Genomic DNA, 22,639 nt, shown 5'->3' with positions numbered 1-22,639 from the left:
CAAAACCAACAGCCAAAATTTATGCAAACAATTACTCCTCTACACCATTTAACATTTCAAATGGTACACAACAAGGGTGCCCTTTATCTCCGCTGCTTTTTATTTTATCAATGGAACCACTGGCGCAATCAATTAGGCAAAATAATTCCATAAAAGGTCTACAAACGCGAACACGCCATTATAAGATAGGGCTCTTTGCCGACGATATGATGTTTACCCTGACGGACCCCTATGAATCAGTTTCGGAGCTACAAAAAACCCTTCAATTTTTTTCAACTATTACCTTTTTTAAGATAAACGAAAATAAATCCAAAATATTGCCATTTTACTTGACGGAATTAGAAACAAAGAAAATAAAAGATATAGTTTCATTCAGTTGGTCGGAAGGAGACCTAGACTATCTAGGTACAATCATTTCAAAAAACTTAGACACATTAATGAAGAAAAACTTGAACAAACTCTTGGAAAATGTAAACAAAGACCTGGGTTTCCTCGGTACTAAAGACCTCTCATGGTGGGGCAGAGTATTGGCAACTAAAATTTTTATAGTCCCAAAAATCTCTTATATACTGAGAACACTTCCCCTAAAAATCAACACTTCCTACCTGACTAGCTTCCAATCAACAATAAATACGTTTATTTGGAATAAAAAAAGGGCCCGCATTTCCACAAACATTCTATATAAATGCAAGGAATTTGGGGGCATAGGCTTACCAAACATTACAGCTTTATATCTATCGAATTTAATAAAACAAAGCCAGTATTGGTTCATGAAAGAAGACCCTCCGAATTGGCTTGACCTTGAAATTGAACTTAACAATAGGAAATCTCCCAAAGAATTGGTTTTTGACCATATTCTCAACAGACCTTATAAGGCCTACGCCCATCACCCTATCTTTTCTCCCATTATATATGCCTGGAATAAATTGTCCAAACGAAAGAGAGGATCCAACAGGAAAGTCCTCCTCCAAAATACCCCTATAGAGATTATCATGCTTACCCAAAATATTAACCCCTCCCCCATATGGAGAGACAATGGGATTCAAAAATTAAATGATATCCATGATGGGGTTAAATTTCTCACCTTCAGCTCTATTAAACAAAACTTTAAAATACCCTCCTCAGCCTTTTTCCCTTACATGATACTAAAGGACCAAGCTCAAAAATTCATTACAAACAAACCAAAAATATCTGAAGCAACTATTATTTACTAAAAAACCCCACACACAATTTATTTTGGAGCAACAAGTAAATATATCGGTGGTTTAACAATGACACACAATTTAATAAGTTAGCTCATATGATAAAATGGGAAGGGGATCTGAATGTAACGTTCACTCTAGAATAGTGGGAAAATGCAATCCACTTTACTTATGCATCAAACATCTGCATGACACTGAAAGAGGCCTACTATAAAATAATAACAAGATGGTACTATACTCCGGCTCGCCTCTCTCATCTGCCGTCAGGAGGATCTCCATTATGCTGGAGAGAATGTGGAGAGCGTGGAAGTTTGCTACATGTGTTTTGGTCATGCCCCCGGGTAAAACCCTTATGGAGGCAAGCCATAAAATTAATTAACAAATTATTAACAGGTAATATTATAGTTACCCCTGCAATGGCCTTGTTGTCCCTGAACTGGGAAAAAATAGACACAAATGTAAGATCTCTTATCATCCATATCTGCCTTGTGGTCAAACAAATCATAGCTTTCCATTGGAAGAATCCGATTTTACCGGCTTTTACTGAAATTATAGACCAAATTAACTTACACAAGAAACACAAAGAAAACTTCGCAATAGCAAATAATTACTATACGAAACATGATAGGAAATGGAAGAAATGGGTTGAGGTAAACGCTAACCTATCGCATTAAAAGGAAAGATGATGGCTTCTACATACCTGTGAGGATATTACGATTTATTATATGCTATATGCTATTATTATATGCTATTATATGTTACTATATGTTAATCTGTTAAACAATTGTTAATCATTATCAAATTTTGTTTAAAATGGACAGCGTGTCCACAATGTTGTTCTTACCTTTCCCCAAACCCACCCCCCTACCTCCCTCCCTCTCCTTCCCCTATTCCCTTGTGAGCTGACTCCACATGCTAATATTAAATTTCAAAGATATAATAAAATTATTTGAATAAGTATGATTACAGGTTACCTTTCCCCAAACCCATCCCCCCTACCTCCCTCCCTCTCCTTACCCCTATTCCCTTGCGAGCTGACTATATGATTATTTCCACATGCTAATATTAAAGGGCCACTGTCACCCCCCCCCCCCCCCAGCCGTTATAAACTAAAAGAGCCACCTTGTGCAGCAGTAATGCTGCAGTCTAACAAGGTGGCTCTTTTAGTTTTTGATTCATTTATTACCTCAAAAAAGAGTTTTAAAAATTGGCCACACATACCAGATATTGTACCAGGAGGCGGTCCGAAGCGTCCTGTTTGAATCCCCCAACTGCCGTCACTCTTCTCTTCAGGGGCGATGGTACCTGCCCCCTGAGCGCTGTTATCGTCTGAAATCCGGCGCCTGCGCTGTGCGTGCCTGCCTCGGGCCTGCGCAGTGTTCATTGTCAGTGCGGCCACCCTGTTGCTGAATCCCCCGCCCCGCACTGTTATTCATTATGCACAGTGCGGGGCTGGGGTTCCTGGGCATGCGCACTGCGCTGTTTAGACGCTCCCCAGCTCCCCCGCCTTCCCAGGAACCCCAGCCCCGCACTGTGCATAATGAATAACAGTGCGGGGCGGGGGATTCAGCAACAGGGTGGCCGCACTGACAATGAACACTGCGCAGGCCCGAGGCAGGCACGCACAGCGCAGGCGCCGGATTTCAGAAGATAACAGCGCTCAGGGGGCGGGTACCATCGGCCCTGAAGAGAAGAGTGACGGCAGTTGGGGGATTCATACAGGACGCTTCGGACCGCCTCCTGGTACAATATCTGGTATGTGTGGCCAATTTTTAAAACGCTTTTTTGAGGTAATAAATGAATCAAAAACTAAAAGAGCCACCTTGTTAGACTGCAGCATTACTGCTGCACAAGGTGGCTCTTTTAGTTTATAACGGCTGGGGGGGGGGGTGACAGTGGCCCTTTAAATTTCAAAGTTATAATAAAAATTATTTGAACAGAAAAATTATACTTGGTTTCCATTTCCCTTGTGATTCTGACTTATTTCATGAAAGCAATCCTCCACATCCATATTTAATGTGAACATTTGAAAAGAATAGTATTATGGGTGGTGGAGGGTTGAGGACAACCCCTTCTTAAACTGAATGTTCTTCCCCAATAAAATAATAAAGCCTATACTCACCTTCCGTGCCGGCTCCAGTCCAGCGGTGTCGGCACTCGTGGTCCCAGGGCTGTGATACGGTGAAATGACACATGATGCCAGGCGCCAAATCGGGGCTGGCGTCACTGTCTCTGCCTTCGGAAAAATCAAACATGAGGCGGGCATCTGGGCTGCAGCTGATCCCTGGCTTTTGCAACACCCCAGGTAACCGGTTGTTGCAGTGATGTTGCCTTCCTTTCGGGGAGGGTGATGTCACGCTTGGAGGCAAGGGAGATTTTCTCTATGAGGTAAGGCATTCACATTCAACACATCTAAATCTTGGCCAGGAGAGGGAGCTCAGGACCCGGATTCAGGGGAGCTTCCTTACACTTTATGTATCCTGGTCTGGAGGAGGAGTTAGCCAGTCTGAGAGAGGAGAGGAGAGGAGAGCAGAAGGACGTCTAGAGCAGACGTAGGAGCAGAGCAGCCATGAGGGAGTAGCTACCCCTGGAAAGAGTGAGAAGCAGAAGGAGAGTTGAATTGTGGAGGAGCTTAGAGGAAAGAAGCACAGAGGAGGAAGAGGCTCAGGAGGGGAACAGCGAAAGGACACCCTAGGAGCCAGAGCACAGAAGCCGGGTACTGGGAGCCCGAGGTTGTGTTTGTCTCCTGGACACACGGCAGAACTGGACTGTATGTCAATTGCCTGCATCAAGTCTGAGGTGAGGCAGTAACCTTAGAGCCGGGTCATGATAGAGACCCTATAAACAGGCTCAAACTGCCTATCGTACAGACATCTGTCTTAGGACAGGAGAGAGGGGACTTGCACTAAGCATCAAGTGGCAGCGACCTAACCAACTAAACAGCTAGTAGGAAAGGCTTACGGACCTCACCTGGGAGAGGGATCTCCTATTGCTTCCAAGCCGGCCGGACCACAGCTACCCCTGCACTTGGTACCCTGGACTGAGGCTGACTGCTACAATCAGTAAACCAGGTAAAGACTGCAAACCTGTGTCCTCGTTCTTTGCTATACCATCCACCACACAATCGGTGCCCTACACTTGGGAAGCCCTGGGGACCCCGCTTCACCTGTGGGAAGCGTCACCATCTTGCTGCATACCATCACCCCAGAGGACCCCTTTAAGCAGCGTCGGTCCCCACTGACTGAACACCACAGGTGGCGTCACGAACAATAGTCTTTATTCACTAATCCTCTTAAAGACCTTTCCCTGTAATTGGGCACCCAGGGCCACAGACCGGGTCGCAGCCACCGTGAAATCCCCTTTAAGTACCGAGTACCCCGCTGCCCTGGTAGGGCGACTCATTTTCTCTTCATGTTCAGTTTGTCCAAAGGTGGAGACAGTGATGCCAGCGCTGATTGGGCATCGGCATCACGTATCACAATACCGTATAACAAGTGAGTGAGAGCAAGTGTCTACAACGCGGGAACGGTGCCGGGACAGGAGGTGAGTATAGGCTTTATTATTTTATAGGGGGGTGAACATTTGCCAAACATTTAGGTTAAGTAGAGGACAACCCCTTTAAGTTGTTCCTTCACTGCTTTAAATCAATTAATTCATGGCAAATTCCTCTGTTTGTCTGTCCACATGATAGTATTCGAAAATTAATTCTGTAAAACAGAAAACTTTCATTGTAATAAATCAAATAATTGTTAATGCTGATTTCATGACATTATTTTGATCTTTACAGTATATTCCTGAATATGCCCTGCACTGAAGGGACTATTGAGGGACATATCAATGAATAGTGCTTCTAAACGAACTTACATAATAATCAGCGCATATATAGGAAGTGTCTCACTATGGATTTGGATTCTAAAATGATAGAAATGCTACCTGGTGGTGGAGCGCCCTCAGACGTAGGGCCGCGGGGTACTCGGTACCGGGCCTCTCTGTCTCAGTTCTGGGGTTGTCACGGTGGCTAGACCCGGTCCGTGACCCTGCTAAGGGGCGTCCAATGAAAGGTGTAGGTGGTGGTGTGTGGTGCAGGTCGCAATGAATAACGAGGACACAGGGTTGCAGTTTCTTTACCTCTTTACTGAAGGCTTCAAGATCCTCAATCCAGAGTACGGTTAACAGGGCTGGCTGAGACCGGCCGGTCCGATGGCACCTCCAGAGTTCCCTTTGCAGGTGGAAATCTGTGCCTACCTTCTAGCGCCTGTGTGTTGCAGTACTTCCCTGCTGAGCACCACGGGATAGTCCTCACAACTGTTGTGTCTGTTTCTGATGTTCTTTCCCATAACTTATGTCTGTTCTGATGTTCTTCTCCGTCCCCCAGATGATATGGATAGGACGCACCCGTATGACGGGTAGGCCTGGAGTTCTTCCGGGACCCTAGTGACGCCCCTCTCCCACAGTTGCCCCCTATGTCTGCTTAGGTGATTTAGGTGAGACAGCCAACCAATAATTAACTGTCCTGCCGTTGGTTTGAAGTAATGCTTGGAGCCCAATACTTCCTCGGCGTTCCGGCCACCGGCTACGCGCCTCAGTAGGATGTTGCCTCGGTCTTACAGCACGACTCCTACTGGTGTTATCTCCTTTTTGCTTTGATGTCGTTTCTCACTCTCCACAATAAACCTCGCTTCTTGTCCTTTCTTGAGATACCTGTTGTGATTCGGTTCGTGGGCTCCCCCGGTGGTCTCTTGTGGTACTGGTGTCCTGCAAGCTTTGCCTTCTCAGTTCACCTGTTCCTATCAGGATGTGGGAGTATCCTATTTAACCTTGCTCCTCAGTCATTCTAATGCTGGCCATCAATGTATCCAGAGTGATTCTGTTGCATGTTCCTGCTCCCAGTTTCCTGCTCAGCTAAGTTGGACACTTTAGTCCTTAAGTCTATTTTTGTATGTTTTGTCCAGTTTGCACTTATGTGAATCTCTGCAGCTGGAAGCTCTTGTTGGGCTGAAATTACCACTCCGGTGTCATGAGTTGTCACATGAGTTAAGGTAATTTCAGGATGGTGTTTTGAAGGGTTTTGCAGCTGACCGCGAAGTCCTCTGTTGTATCTTTCTGCTATTTAGTTAGCGGGCCTCTCTGTGCTAAATCTGCTTTCATACTACGTGTGTCTTTTCATCTGCTCTCACCGTTATTATATGTGGGGGGCTGCTATCTCCTGTGGGGACATTCTCTGGAGGCAAGCCAGGACTGTGTTTTCTTCTACCAGGGGTAGTTAGTTCTCCGGCTGGCGCGCGGCATCTAGAGACAACGCAGGAATGCCCCCTGGCTACTTCTAGTGTGGTTTGTAGGTTTAGCATCGCGGTCAGCTCTAGTTTCCATCACCCGAGAGCTTGTCCGTTTATTCTATGCTTCTGATGTTTCCTTGCCATTGGAAACCATAACAGTATGGCCAGCCAAAATGTTTAATCTATAGGCTGAAGCAGGAGAGAAAAGGAACTGTGTGAAATCTTTTTTTTTTTTTTTTTCCTTCCTCTGAAGTTGCACTCCAGCTCTAATTGCAGTCTCCTGTTTTCCTCTCCTCTTAACCCCTGAATGGCTCAGACTTTATCTGTTGAAATATGGATCCCCAGAGTCTGGCTACCAATTTGAATAATCTTGCCTCTAAAGTTCAGAATATACAAGATTTTTTGTTACATGCTCCTCGGTCTGAACCTAAAATTCCTATACCGGAGTTTTTTTCTGGAGATCGATCTTGTTTTCTAAATTTTAAATACAATTGTAAATTGTTTCTTTCGCTGAGATTTCATTCTGCTGGAGATCCTGCCCAGCAAGTAAAAATTGTTATTTCTTTACTGCGGGGTGACCCCCAAAATTGGGCATTTTCATTGGCACCAGGGGATCCTGCGTTGCTCAATGTGGATGCGTTTTTTCTGGCTTTGGGGTTGCTTTATGAGGAACCAAATTTGGAGATTCAGGCTGAGAAAGCCCTAATAGCCCTCTCTCAGGGGCAAGATGAAGCCGAAATATATTGCCAAAAATTTCGAAAATGGTCTGTGCTTACCCAGTGGAATGAGTGCGCTCTGGCGGCAATTTTCAGGGAAGGTCTCTCTGATGCTGTAAAAGACGTCATGGTGGGGTTTCCTGCGCCTACTGGTCTGAATGAGTCCATGACAATGGCAATTCAGATTGATCGGCGTTTACGGGAACGCAAACCTGTGCACCAGTTGGCGGTGTCTTCTGAAGAGGCACCACAGAGTATGCAATGTGATAGCTTTCTGTCCAGAAGCGAACGACAGATTTATAGGCGCAAAAATCATTTGTGCTTCTATTGTGGAAATTCTACTCATGTTATATCAGCATGCTCTAAACGAACAAAGAAAGTTGATAAATCCTCTGCTATTGGCACTTTGCAGTCCAAGTTTATTTTGTCTGCAACTCTAATTTGTTCGTTATCTTCTATTGTTGCGGATGCGTATGTGGATTCTGGCGCCGCTTTGAGTCTTATGGATTGGTCCTTTGCCAGGCGCTGTGGGTTTGATCTAGAGCCTCTGGAAGTTCCTATACCTTTAAAGGGTATTGATTCTACACCATTGGCTAGTAATAAACCACAATACTGGACACAAGTGACTATGCGTATGACTCCAGACCATCAAGAGGTGATTTGCTTCCTTGTACTGTATAATCTACATGATGTGTTGGTGCTGGGATTGCCATGGTTGCAAACTCATAACCCAGTCCTTGACTGGAAAACAATGTCTGTACTAAGCTGGGGATGTCAGGGAAATCATGGGGACACATCTTTGGTCTCCATTGCTTCATCTATTCCCTCTGAAATTCCTGAGTTTTTGTCCGATTATCGTGAGGTTTTTGAGGAACCTACTCTTAATTCTCTTCCTCCTCACAGAGATTGCGATTGCGCCATAGATTTGATCCCTGGCAGTAAATTTCCTAAGGGTCGTCTATTCAATCTGTCTGTACCTGAACATGCTGCCATGCGAGAGCATATTAGGGAGTCCTTGGAAAAGGGACATATTCGTCCTTCTTCGTCTCCTCTTGGAGCGGGGTTCTTTTTCGTAGCTAAAAGCGATGGTTCTTTGAGACCTTGTATTGATTATAGACTCTTGAATAAGATCACAGTCAAGTATCAGTATCCTTTGCCATTGCTGACAGATTTATTTGCTCGCATTGAGGGGGCGAAGTGGTTCTCTAAGATTGATCTTCGCGGTGCGTATAATTTGGTGCGAATTAAGCAGGGGGATGAGTGGAAAACCGCATTTAATACGCCCGAGGGCCATTTTGAGTATTTGGTGATGCCTTTTGGTCTGTCAAATGCCCCTTTGGTCTTTCAGTCTTTTATGCACAATATTTTCCGTGAATATCTGGATAAATTTATGATTGTGTATTTGGACGATATCTTGATTTTTTCGGATGACTGGGAATCTCATGTTCAACAAGTTAGGAGGGTTTTTCAGGTTTTGCGGACCAATTCTCTGTTTGTTAAAGGTTCAAAGTGTGTTTTTGGGGTTCAGAAGATTTCTTTTTTGGGGTACATTTTTTCCCCTTCTTCTATTGAGATGGATCCTGTGAAGGTTCGGGCTATTTGTGACTGGACGCAACCGACTTCTCTTAAGGGCCTTCAGAAATTTTTGGGCTTTGCTAACTTTTATCGTCGATTCATAACTGGTTTTTCTAGCGTTGTCAGGCCTTTGACTGATTTGACTAAAAAGGGTGCTGATGTTGCAGATTGGTCTCCTGCTGCTGTGGAGGCCTTTCGGGAGCTTAAGCGCCGTTTTTCTTCTGCTCCGGTGTTGTGCCAGCCTGATGTTTCTCTTCCTTTTCAGGTGGAAGTTGATGCTTCCGAGATCGGAGCGGGGGCGGTTTTGTCGCAGAAAAGTTCAGATTGTTCAGTGATGAGACCTTGTGCGTTCTTTTCTCAAAAATTTTCGCCCGCCGAGCGAAATTATGACGTCGGTAATCGGGAGCTTTTGGCGATGAAGTGGGCATTCGAGGAGTGGCGTCATTGGCTTGAGGGTGCTAAACATCAGGTGGTGGTCTTGACTGATCACAAAAATTTGATTTATCTTGAGTCGGCCAGACGTCTGAATCCTAGACAGGCGCGCTGGTCGTTGTTTTTCTCCCGGTTTAATTTTGTGGTTTCGTATCTGCCAGGTACTAAGAATGTGAAGGCGGATGCCCTTTCTAGGAGTTTTGAACCTGATTCCCCTGGTGATTCTAAACCTACGGGTATACTTAAGGATGGGGTGATATTGTCTGCTGTCTTCCCAGACCTGCGACGTGCTTTACAAGAGTTTCAGGCAGATCGGCCTGATCGTTGTCCGCCTGGTAGATTGTTTGTGCCGGATGAGTGGACCAATAGAGTCATCTCGGAGGTTCATTCTTCTGCGTTGGCAGGTCATCCGGGAATTTTTGGTACCAGAGATTTGGTGGCTAGGTCCTTCTGGTGGCCTTCCCTGTCTCGGGACGTGCGTACTTTTGTGCAGTCTTGCGATGTTTGTGCTCGGGCCAAGCCTTGTTGTTCTCGGGCTAGTGGGTTGTTGTTGCCCTTGCCTGTTCCTAAGAGGCCTTGGACACACATCTCTATGGATTTTATTTCTGATCTCCCTGTTTCTCAGAAGATGTCCGTCATTTGGGTGGTGTGTGACCGCTTTTCTAAGATGGTTCATTTGGTGCCCTTGCCCAAGCTGCCTTCCTCATCTGAGTTGGTGCCCCTGTTTTTTCAGAATGTGGTTCGGCTGCATGGTATTCCGGAGAATATCGTTTCCGACAGGGGATCCCAGTTTGTGTCCAGATTTTGGCGGGCGTTTTGTGCCATGATGGGCATTGATTTGTCTTTTTCGTCTGCATTTCATCCCCAGACAAATGGCCAGACGGAACGTACTAATCAGACCTTGGAGACTTATTTGAGGTGTTTCGTGTCTGCTGATCAGGATGACTGGGTCTCCTTTTTGCCGTTGGCTGAGTTTGCCCTTAATAATCGGGCCAGTTCTGCCACTTTGGTCTCCCCTTTCTTTTGCAATTCAGGGTTCCATCCTCGTTTTTCATCTGGTCAGGTGGAGTCTTCGGATTGTCCTGGAGTGGATACCATGGTGGATAGGTTGCATCGTATTTGGGGGCAGGTGGTGGACAATTTGGAGTTGTCCCAGGAGAGGACTCAACGTTTTGCTAATCGCCATCGTCATGTTGGTCCTCGTCTTCGTGTTGGGGACTTGGTGTGGTTGTCCTCCCGTTTTGTCCCTATGAGGGTCTCTTCTCCTAAGTTTAAGCCTCGGTTCATCGGTCCTTATAAGATTTTGGAAATTCTTAACCCTGTGTCTTTTCGTTTGGACCTCCCAGCATCCTTTGCTATCCATAATGTCTTCCATCGGTCATTATTGCGGAGGTATGAGGTACCACTTGTGCCTTCTGTTGAGCCTCCTGCTCCTGTGCTGGTTGAGGGTGAATTGGAGTGCGTGGTGGAGAAGATCTTGGACTCCCGTGTTTCCAGACGGAGACTTCAGTATCTGGTGAAATGGAAGGGCTACGGTCAAGAGGATAATTCTTGGGTTACAGCTTCTGATGTTCATGCTTCTAATTTGGTCCGTGCCTTTCATAGGGCTCATCCAGATCGCCCTGGTGGTTCTTGTGAGGGTTCGGTGCCCCCTCCTTAAGGGGGGGGTACTGTTGTGATTCGGTTCGTGGGCTCCCCCGGTGGTCTCTTGTGGTACTGGTGTCCTGCAAGCTTTGCCTTCTCAGTTCACCTGTTCCTATCAGGATGTGGGAGTATCCTATTTAACCTTGCTCCTCAGTCATTCTAATGCTGGCCATCAATGTATCCAGAGTGATTCTGTTGCATGTTCCTGCTCCCAGTTTCCTGCTCAGCTAAGTTGGACACTTTAGTCCTTAAGTCTATTTTTGTATGTTTTGTCCAGTTTGCATTTATGTGAATCTCTGCAGCTGGAAGCTCTTGTTGGGCTGAAATTACCACTCCGGTGTCATGAGTTGTCACATGAGTTAAGGTAATTTCAGGATGGTGTTTTGAAGGGTTTTGCAGCTGACCGCGAAGTCCTCTGTTGTATCTTTCTGCTATTTAGTTAGCGGGCCTCTCTGTGCTAAATCTGCTTTCATACTACGTGTGTCTTTTCATCTGCTCTCACCGTTATTATATGTGGGGGGCTGCTATCTCCTGTGGGGACATTCTCTGGAGGCAAGCCAGGACTGTGTTTTCTTCTACCAGGGGTAGTTAGTTCTCCGGCTGGCGCACGGCATCTAGAGACAATGCAGGAATGCCCCCTGGCTACTTCTAGTGTGGTGTGTAGGTTTAGCATCGCGGTCAGCTCTAGTTTCCATCACCCGAGAACTTGTCCGTTTATTCTATGCTTCTGATGTTTCCTTGCCATTGGAAACCATAACAGATACCGCCGCGATGTAGTGCAGGCGCGGTTCCTTAATGTTCTGTCCTTTTCGCTAGGCCTCTGACAGGATCCCACCCCTGACAGGGACCCCCCTGAATCTCTCCCTGCAACACCCTCTGCCACAGGATGTTGCCTGGATCCAACCCAGTCAGCTTCTCCCTAACTTTCTATCCAACCCCCAGTTTTACCAGATTGTGAGGAGTGGCCTAATACATAGCACCCTTAGCTCCCCCTGGAGGCCAGACTATGAAGTGTATTGGTGTCTGTGATACCTGGTCAGGTGAACTCCTTAAGTGCCATCAGACGTACCATCACTCCTCTTAGCGGCGGAGCATCAGTACTGCAACGACCAGGACTCTGGGGCGCTGCACTCCCCCCCGGTTAAATCCAGAACTCCCGGACTGGGAAGAAAACAACAATACATGTCAGCAAAAGACATACAAATTTTGGAATGCAATAAACAAGTAATAGGAAATAATAACAGTGCTTCCCTTTATGGGAGGTGAGGACTCTTAAACGTTACAAACAAACATAGTTAAATATTTTAAATAACACACTATAAATAACTTTTACTACCCAGCCGGGTATTCTACTAAGTGCAAATTCTGAACAATAATTTAACTTTGCCTCTAAGGACGTATAAGCTGGATCCACTAAAGGCTTACTATAAAACTCCTAAAATATAAATTAACTTTTCTTCATTTCTCTCTTCTAAGTGCAACACCTTCTTCTTAATTTCTTGATTTGTCTTATGCAGGACCGCCTGTCTATCTGCCCAGGCCTACTGCCTCTTTTCTTAGCACAGGACTACTGAGCCATCTCTCTATGGCTCCTAGGAGGACTCACCCACTAACCCCTACTGGTTCACTTCCTGTCCTCAATTTCTAGCAACATTATCAAACATCTATATATATAATTGTCTAAGGGTTTTTCTGTCTGTCTGTCTGTCCTGGAAATCCCGCGTCCCTGATTGGTCGAGGCCACCAGGCCTCGACCAATCAGCGAAGGGCACAGCGTGGTGACGATGATGTCATAAAGGTTGCCTCGACCAATCAGCGACGGGCACAGTCTGCCGCGAATTCGCCTCGACCAATCAGCGACGGGCACAGTATCGACGTAGATGTCATAATGGTTGCCATGGCGACGATGATGTCATAAAGGTTGCCTCGACCAATCAGCGACGGGCACAGTCTGCCGCGAATTCTGGAATCATCATTGTCCATATACTACGGGGACATGCATATTCTAGAATACCCGATGCGTTAGAATCGGGCCACAGTCTAGTTTTCTATAACTAACTAACTGGCTGCATATAACTTGTTATGTAAAACATTATTCACTTTCTCTTAAGGCAACATTGTATATTAAGTGCAACTGGTGAACTTCCCCTTTAAGAGGGGACCAAGTCTCTTCGAGGTAGTGCAACTGCTCAAGTTGCAAGTCCGTGTAAGGCAGGAACTCCTATACTGTTTCCAGGAACAGTGTCTTCGCAAAGAGTTCTCTTTCTTGTAAAGCCAGTAGAGGGCACCCTTAATAGGGTGCAAACTATTTACAACACAGTTTGTGAACCATTCACCGTCCATGATTCGGCAGTCTTTTCCAAATAGGGGGTATAAAGGAGTAAAAAGAAAAACCAAAAGCAAAAATAAAAAGCAATAGGGATCCCGGGTAAACAAAGGGATCCCTTTAAGAACAACCCTGGTCGGGTACTAGCAGCAGAAGACACAAAAGACGAACAGTTAACTATTTACAATTTGTAGAACTTTAGGGCTTCAGGCTGACTGATCAGGAGGTGGCCTCCTTCTGGGCCTTACCTGGCAAGCGGCCCTCATCAAAATTTCCACCACAAGGCTCCACTTGCCTCCGGTCGACGCGGACCTGCAGCGGCTCTCCGATCTCCTGAATAACTCCCCTTCCTTCCCGGGAGTTGAAGAAAACCACTACGCTCCAGTGTGACGGTGGGACCTCCGCAGCACCCATCAGGTCGACCAAGGCCGCGGGTTGGGGCCTGTTCTTCCAGGCTGCTGCCAGACGTCATAGATGTTCCGCCGCCGGCAGGATCCTCAGGTCCGGCATCTGCAGCTCACACTCCGCCGCGGTCGGGATGGATAGGACGGGGGACACTGGGGACAGGCGGACCTCCGTAGGCTGGCCCAGCCGGGAGGTCACACGGTCGTCGGCCTCCCGACGGCATGCAAACTGCCGGGCCTCGGCCGCAGCCACCCATTCCTCAGATGGCTGCCAGCCGGGTCTTCTCATCGGCAGCTCCGTGAGGGCCAGTCCTTGCAGCGACGGCGACTCCGAGTCTGCTACGGGTGATGCAGCCTCACGCTGGGTCGGGTCGTCCCCATGCGGTGCTTCGGACGTCGCCATCTTTGTCCCCTCTTCTGAGTCCTCTTCCCGCGCTCTTTTTCGGGGGTGGCCCCGTCTCCATGGTCTCCACCCTCCATAGAGGATGAGGAGGCGGACCTCTGCAGCTGACGGACACGTCCTCAGGATACAGCAATACTTAGATTGGGCGGCCATTGTCTTTCGCGCTCTCCAACTTGTCTTCGCCCACTTTCACGCCCCTCTTCTTCTCCTGCGCTCCTTGTTGCGCTGTAATGGCGGTGGTTTTGGCGGGAACCTTTGGCGGCAAGTGGCAGTCCACAGTCTTTGCAATAAGTCACAGTTCAAGCACAATAAATCACAGTTCCACGGCACACATGACCTGATTCTTCAGGCTTAAGTAGATCCTGTTCGTGACGCCAAGTTTGGAGCGCCCCCAGATGCAGGGCCACAAGGTACTCAGTACCGGGCCTCTCTGTCTCAGTTCTGGGGTTGTCACGGTGGCTAGACCCGGTCCGTGACCCTGCTAAGGGGCGTCCAATGAAAGGTGTAGGTGGTGGTGCGTGGTGCAGGTCGTAATGAATAACGAGGACACAGGATTGCAGTCTCTTTACCTCTTTACTGAAGGCTTCAAGATCCTCAATCCAGAGTACGGTTAACAGGGCTGGCTGAGACCGGCCGGTCCGATGGCACCTCCAGAGTTCCCTTTGCAGGTGGAAATCTGTGCCTACCTTCTAGTGCCTGTGCGTTGTAGTACTTCCCTGCTGAGCACCACGGGATAGTCCTCACAACTGTTGTGTCTGTTTCTGATGTTCTTTCCCACAACTTATGTCTGTTCTGATGTTCTTCTGCGTCCCCCAGATGATATGGATAGGACGCACCCGTATGACGGGTAGGCCTGGAGTTCTTCCAGGACCCTAGTGACGCCTCTCTCCCGCAGTTGCCCCCTATGTCTGCTTAGGTGATTTAGGTGAGACAGCCAACCTATAATTAACTGTCCTGCCGTTGGTTTGAAGTAATGCTTGGAGCCCAATACTTCCTCGGCGTTCCGGCCACCGGCTACGCACCTCAGTAGGATGTTGCCTCGGTCTTACAGCACGACTCCTACTGGTGTTATCTCCTTTTTGCTTTGATCTCGTTTCTCACTCTCCACAATAAACCTCGCTTCTTGTCCTTTCATGAGATACCGCCGCGATGTAGTGCAGGCGCGGTTCCTTAACGTTCGTTCTGTCCTTTTCGCTAGGCCTCTGTCAGGATCCCACCCCTGACAGGGACCCCCCTGAATCTTCCCCTGCAACACCCTCTGCCACAGGATGTTGCCTGGTTCCAACCCAGTCAGCTTCTCTCTAACTTTCTATCCAACCCCCAGTTTTACCGGATTGTGAAGAGTGGCCTAATACATAGCACCCTTAGCTCCCCCTGGAGGCCAGACTATGAAGTGTATTGGTGTCTGTGATACCTGGTCAGGTGAACTCCTTAAGTGCCATCAGACGTACCATCACTCCCCTTAGCGGCGGAGCATCAGTACTGCAACGACCAGGACTCTGGGGTGCTGCAGTGGCACTATCGTATTCTAGCAGAGAAGATTGTGACAGCAGGAAGCTTTACTTGCAATACTTGAAGGATGCAGTTGAAATATACCACATAGATCCTCATCTGCACACTTTGGAGAAGTGGTGTCTGCAGTCTTTTACTTGAGCTGATCAATGTCGACTCTTAAAGATTTGTACATGATGGCTGAAAATGTAAGTACAGCGTCAATATTTGATTGCTAAAGATGACTTTGGCTATTTAGTTATCAAATATATATATATATATTTATAACGTATTTGGAATATTGATGCTTGCTTGATGTTTCACTTATACGTAGTTAATTTTCATTTTTATATGATAGAAAAATACACTAAATGGAAACAAGTTGCTGTTGATGGATCTGTTATTTTATGTCTCATAGGGCTCGCTCACACGAGCGTATACATCGGACGAGTGCTATCTGATTTTTTATCGGATAGGACTCGCATCAATGAGGCAGGGTGATGCATGATTCTATCACTTACAGGATCTGTCAGTGAAGACAATCTCAGCACACTGCTGTCACTCACCCATTCAAGTCTATGGGCACGTGTAAAACATCGGACTGCACTCGGATGACATATGTGTGCAGTTTGATTTCCGCAGACTCACGCGATGGAGAAGATGGAGAATCTAGTTCTCCATTGTCTCATCACACTGTGTCCCGGTTCACTCATCCGAGAGAATCGTATCACATGCTGACACTCAGATCAAACTCTGATACAAGTTTATAAGAGTGTCATTAGTATGATCGACCTGATTTTCTTGGATGAAAGAATCTTCAGTCATATGAGCAAGCCCATATACAAATAAACTGCGGGTCTGAGTGGCTTGTAAGCCCCCTATATCCCTTCATCTAGCACATACATACACAATGCAGGTTTATATTATAATTAGTGCACACAGCAGGGCCAATGTGTGACGCGTATACCGCAATGCCTCCGTGTGCTGCCATACGGGCACCAGCTAGCACCATGTACAGAGCTATTCTACCGTAACAATATCCCAGTATTTGGTAGGAAATCATTGGCATATGGAAGCAGAGTAAAGACCAATACACCTCTATTGGAGCATTATTACAGCTCTCTACATATTGGACCCATAATTACATCATGTGCAATACTGCTTAATTAGGTTACTTGGACCATTATGTTACTTATCTGATTTACATAAAGTAACCACGTCATATGAATGAAATAAAAGAAAAACCTTTAGAAAACTTACGGTCATAGATTGTTCAGCATGTGAACAGTTTGCAGACAGCAACAATTTTTTTCTACCGTTCCCAGAGAAATAGTAAACTAGGAAAAAAAAGCAAAAAAGATCTGTAATGACTAATGAAGATCTAAATGAAATATTTCGATTTAGGAGTCTCTACCCACACAGCCAATATTAGTCATGTACCGATATTTATTATGTAAAAGAATGTTAAGGTCACACTCTGCGGCTAATGCATGTGAATAAAGTTTTTGTCATTCGGGAAAATCTATTTTGAAGAAAATCCAACAGAATAAGTATAATGCGGCTCATTTTTGCAAATTGCACAAACAGCAATGCAGTGCGTTCGCCCCACTGAATGTCAATCTGCGACACATTACACTGCAGCAAAGAAGTGTTGGCAAAGCCAATGTGCGTGAAAAAGCCTTAATTCTTTATTCAGGGGCTGAAAAGTGTTTAATGTGATTTTTTTTGTACCAGAAGAGTTTTCAGAATAAAATCACAATATGAAGCTGAGATGACAGGAGCAATGTGTTGATTCTTGGGGGGAATGTTTCACCAAGTTTAGGCTGCCATGTTTATCTGTGGGAAGCATAAAGTAGTGGCCGAGACCCTGATTCCATTGCTGGATCACTTACATTATTTCTTGCAGTACTTTTCATAAAATCATGAAGGGGCCCCCGATATTCACGAGTTGCTTGCTGGCTCTCCCATCCATCGGCATATATTAGGGCAAAGATGTCAGTTGGCATCAGGAAAGTGGGGCTAACTTGTCACTCACTAGTAAGGAGGACTGTGCAGCTAATACACAGTGATTTCATGAAAGGTACTACAAGACAAAATGTGGGGGACTCAGAAATTTAATCAGTATGTTACTCACTACTTTACATTGCTCTCCAATAGTGCAGCATAAGCGAGAAGACAGGTTCGTAGTGATGAGCATGCTCAGATAAGGTATTATTCGAGCATGCTCGAGTGCTAATAGAGTATTCGGCATGCTCGACAGCCGCAACACATGCAGGAATTGCCTAATAAACAGACAATCCCCACCTGTGTTGCATCTGTCTAACAGCAGAGAGACATTCAGCCACAGAGACTTGAAAATAGTATTAGACCACGCAGAAGACATGCTCAGATAACACCTTTTCAGAGCATGCTGATCACTAACTGAGGTTCCCTTTCAGTATCAGTGGCCCCTTTGCCTGCCGAGCCCCTGGGCCGCTGCACAGGTTCTAGATATAGTATGTTCTTACCTGCGTACTTTAAGTAAGGTCACAATTAATATAATTATTACAGTTCATTGCTTCTTTCTTTTCTAGCACACTGTGACAGAACAGATGACCACTGTCAATGTTTCCATTATTACCGCTACTGCCTCTACAAATTCCAGTTCAGCACCATCTAAGTCATCCCCCAGTCTTGGCATTGCAATTCTTTCATTTGCCTTCATCCTTGGATTCCCAGGAAATGCCTTTGTCATTTGGACAATATTGACAAGAATGAAGAAACGCACAGTGACTTGCATCCTTATTTTACATCTGGCCATGGCAGACATCATTGTCCTTCTTACAGCACCGTTTTTCCTCCATCTACTTTCCTCTGGAAGCTGGATTTTTGGGAACTTAATGTGTAAATTGTGTCATTACATTGGCTGTTTAAGTATGTATGCCAGTATATTCTTAATTACCTTCATGAGCATGGACCGTTTTCTAGCTGTTGCTAAACCCTACATGTCTCAGAAAATCAGGACAAAGCTGGCAGCCAGGATTATAGTTCTTGCAGTATGGGTAGTAGCATCGTTGCTTGCAATTCCCATAGCAATTAATCGCACAGTAAGTAGAGGTGATGTAATAACATGTATTACCGTCGAAGCAGTAGACGGGAATTCCCAGCACATCGTCTTCCAGTACACTTTTGAAACCATAATGGGATTTGTTATACCTTTCACCATCATAGTGTTTTGCTATGTCTTCATTGGGCTAAGGTTGAGGACTGTAAAGTTTCAGACCAAACATAAGACAAGCCGTCTGGTCATCATGATCATAGCAACTTTTGCTTTCTTCTGGATTCCATACCATGTGGTGAATATAGTTCAAGTTGTAGGAGAACTATCTTCTTCGAGAAAACTCAAAGAGGCGACCGACTTCCTCAGGCCTAATGCCACAGCCCTTGTATTCCTCAGTAGCAGCATTAACCCTATTCTATATGCGTTTGCTGGTGGCAACTTCATTAGGACTGCTGGCGTGGGATTCATGGCCAAACTATTTGAAGCAACTGGTTCTGAGGCAGGAAGTTTACGAAAAGTTTCACAAGTTTTCCAGCAGAGAAGCCGAAACCATTCATTGGAGCAGGGGAAGTTAAATAAACCGATAGAGGAATGACCCTTAAATATACATGAAGTAATAATACAAAGAGCTAAAAATGTAGATGTGCCACCTCCTCATGACATGAGCGAATTGTGGGTCTATAGCTCTCCAGGTGAGAGGATCAGGAGCCCTTATATGAACAATAAGAGAGATGCATTATAAGAAAAGCTCCCATTGTGCCAAACTTGATCCATCCATGTACACACAGAAATGGCTGCCTGGCCAAAATATTAATTGGCATCATTAGTTCTTTGCTAGGGCTGCTGAGAGTTAGACCTGCAGCAATCAGATGATCACTACAATTAAATAAGTAATCTAAGTTCTAATCCGTGTGTCTTCGCATGTCTAAGCTATACTGCCTCTCTCATCTGCTAATTACATCGGTCTAAAGAACTCAGTATAAAATGCTACCTATCCATCGGACACTACACATCACATTTCATTGTATCATTCTGCATTTTTCTGCCATGGCCTCTCACACTTACTATTTTAGGCTCACCAGCTGCATATTGGAACATACTATTGATAGCACTTCAGGTTTTCCCTATCTTTTAACCACAACTAACACATATAGATCAAATAAAGATGATTATTATATCAACAAAGTCTATGGAAACATGTAGCCATTACTCCCGATGACATGTAATGTTTAGCCTTTTAAGTGTCATCATAATTATTATTAGATTATAAGGAGATCACCATAATATTCTTCTTGCTATGATGAGGTTTGTTGTAATCGTCAACTCTTAGTTATGGACTAAAAAGCAATGGATTCATATAGATAGCTGCAATGTAGGTGTGAATCTACATGTAGCACAATCCTAAACAAGTTCATCTTTAAAAGGGTATTCTCATAGTATGAAATTGGTACAATTAGTGAGAGCTTTTATCCTACATAATGTTCAGCTTGTTGTCAAGGAGATCGGCCACCAGAACCTGGCAGAGTGTGCGCAGTAGCTACATTCCATAGCAAGCAGTGACAGACCATTAATCTATCAAAGTAGCAGTAGGACAAAGCTACTGAATGAGAACTGTTACTTAATGAATAGTACCTGCCCCCAACAACAAGAAAGTAAGGAGACTTGAAAGCTGTGCGCTGCTCAGCACAAAACTTCAGACTAACCCTTTAATTCTCTTTTGTCAACTGGCTATATTTTCATGATTTTTTATTTGTTTTTTTGTCTAAGTCATAAATGAGTTACCAGTAATGAATATGTCAAGAAATATAAAACAATGTATTGTTAAGTCAGATGAAATGTGAAAACTGTGCAAATAATCATACAATTCTTTGTGATAAACAATCTTGTGTACTGTATGAAATATCTCATTTTGATGAAGATGCACCTAATTCAAGCTCAAGCAGCCTCATAACAATTTATATAACTTGTCTGCGCGGTGTGGAATTTTTAGCAATTTACAGAGCACAAAACTTACTGGCTTATAGAGAACAATAGCAGAGCGTTCTTGAAAAAAGCAGCTATTACTATGTTGAGCCATGGGCTTCATGAATAAAACCTGCGGCAATATTGCAGCAGTGTTTGCTTCACATTCTTTGAAAAGCCAGCTGGGGACCATGAATCTCAGATGACTAGACCTTACCAGGTCCTGGGCAGGTTTTACTCGCCACTGTCCCTTTTACTGTCATTTCTAGTAATGTAGCTACCAGGGGACAGATTGGGTGGTTGCCTTGGGCAGGGCCGCCATCAGGGCATTACTGCCCTAACTGGCATCTGGGGACCAGTGGGCAGAGGGGGCCCGCATCGGGCACCATCTCATTTGCCCTTCGGGCCCGGGCCCCAGCGGCAGGCTTCTGATGGTACACTGAACCTGCATCTGAGACGCAGGTTCAGTTACTCTATTGCCTTGCGGGCCCGCAAGGCAGTAGTTAAAGCCACCAGCCAATTGGAGGCTGGCAGCTGATGTCAGCGTGCATGTCGCCGGCATATGACGTCATTGCTATTTGCCAGCGAGTCCGCGCTGAAATTCTTGGGATGGACGTTGGCGCTGGACAGCTGCCAGGTAAGGAGAAAGGTGTTTTTTTTATCTTCCTGAATGCGGCAAGCCTGGGGCAGAATGGAGACACGGGGGCTTGATGGAGATACAGGGGCAGGAATGGAAACACAGATGGCAGGAATGGAAACCAAACAGGGGGCAGAATGTGGGACACAGGGGCAGAATGTGAGACACGGGCAGAATGTGAGACACGGGAAGGAATGGAAACAACACAGGGGGCAGTATGTGAAACACGGGGGCAGTATGTGAGACACATGAGGCAGGATGGAGACACGGAGGTAGAATGTAAGGCAAAAGGGGCAGGATGTGAGACACAGGGGGGCAAGAATGGAAACAACACAGGGGCAGAATGTGGGACACAGGGGCAGAATGAGATACAGGGGGGCAGGAATGGAAACAACACAGGGGATAGTATGTGAGACACGGGGGCAGTATGTGAGACACAGAGGGCAGGATGGAGACACGGGGAAGAATGTGAGACACAGGGGGCAGAATGTGAGACACAGAGCAGGATGTGAGTGTTAGGGCTGGCGAAATGCACCGAATAAATATAAAGATAGTAATAAGGTGCGTTCGCAGCCTGGGGTCCACCAAGCAGAGATGGAACCTGCTGCTAGGTAATGGTGGCACTATATGGCGGTACTACACCAGAATAGACATGGGTTTCGTCACCTGGTATGAACTGATGCGAACTCTGTTGGTTCGCAGAGTCACAGGGAAACAAAGGAAACGCTGTGCCCTGTTAGCAGTCACAGGGTGCAGCAGATGTACGCTAGTGGGATCCCTGAAACTCACCCCCACTACGCTGGTGATTGATCTCGCTCTGACCCTCGGTGGCTTTTGAGCCCACGCCTGAGGACGCCCTGAGTCAGATGCTGAGATCAAGCGGGAGTTCCCGCCCCAAAACCGACCTGTTGTCAGGACTGATTAAAGATTACTGCACAGAGTGCTGTGGTGTAGTGACCCCTGTGGCAGCTAGGGGGTGCTGTGTGTGCTCCTTGGGATATGCATGGAGGCATATTTGTTATGATAATGGTGGTGAAACAGTGACTGGCAGTGTTGTGAATGGCCGATATGTGTCGCAGAGGGAGTCTGCGTGGTAAGTCTGATGCAATGTTGTTGTTCTGGGACCTGTAGTCTCTGTGTATATATATGGTGTAGTTGTAATGGAGACTTATTAGGCTAGTTGTGTGAGATGGGTGGGACAAACTAGCCACACATCCACACTCCCACCTGTGGGAGTGGTTAGTACTATATAATGTGACTGAGGGATGGTCACATGGGCTCTGAGTGTGGACCTGAATGGTCTGTGCTGGAAGGTCCTGGAGAGAGCCCCATGTGTTGGGTGTGTCGGCTCCCTGAAGAGCACATGGCGGGGGCTCTGGACCTCGCACAGACCAGACTGTGGAATGGATGGAGATCCGTGTTGTACTGACCGGGGTCAGAGTGATAATGTCGGAAGGATGCCTCTGAGGAGGAGAGGTATCCGAGAACCTGTGCGGCAATGGCAGGTAACGAATGGAGATTCGTGTTGTAC

General features: G+C 46.0%; 1 protein-coding gene across 1 annotated transcript; it reads left to right on the top strand.

Moving 5' to 3' along the window:
- The first annotated feature begins 15,582 nt into the window (after positions 1–15,582).
- On the top strand, positions 15,583–20,566 carry LOC143793976 (leukotriene B4 receptor 1-like). Its single transcript, XM_077280895.1, has 2 exons — positions 15,583–15,678; positions 18,043–20,566. The coding sequence occupies exons 1-2, from the start codon at positions 15,640–15,642 to the stop codon at positions 19,102–19,104; spliced, it is 1,101 nt and encodes a 366-aa protein (XP_077137010.1). The 5' UTR covers positions 15,583–15,639; the 3' UTR covers positions 19,105–20,566.
- Positions 20,567–22,639: the final 2,073 nt, after the last annotated feature.

This window comes from Ranitomeya variabilis, chromosome 1 (assembly GCF_051348905.1).
Source record: "Ranitomeya variabilis isolate aRanVar5 chromosome 1, aRanVar5.hap1, whole genome shotgun sequence".
Lineage (NCBI taxonomy): Eukaryota > Metazoa > Chordata > Amphibia > Anura > Dendrobatidae > Ranitomeya > Ranitomeya variabilis.
This window is presented reverse-complemented; position numbering and strand designations above follow the sequence as displayed.

Coding starts and splice junctions, on each gene's coding strand:
- LOC143793976 (XM_077280895.1), top strand. CDS start 15,640: ATGTCGACTCTTAAAGATTTGTACATGATGGCTGAAAAT. Junction 15,679..18,042: donor TGTACATGATGGCTGAAAAT/GTAAGTACAGCG, acceptor TTTCTTTTCTAG/CACACTGTGACAGAACAGAT.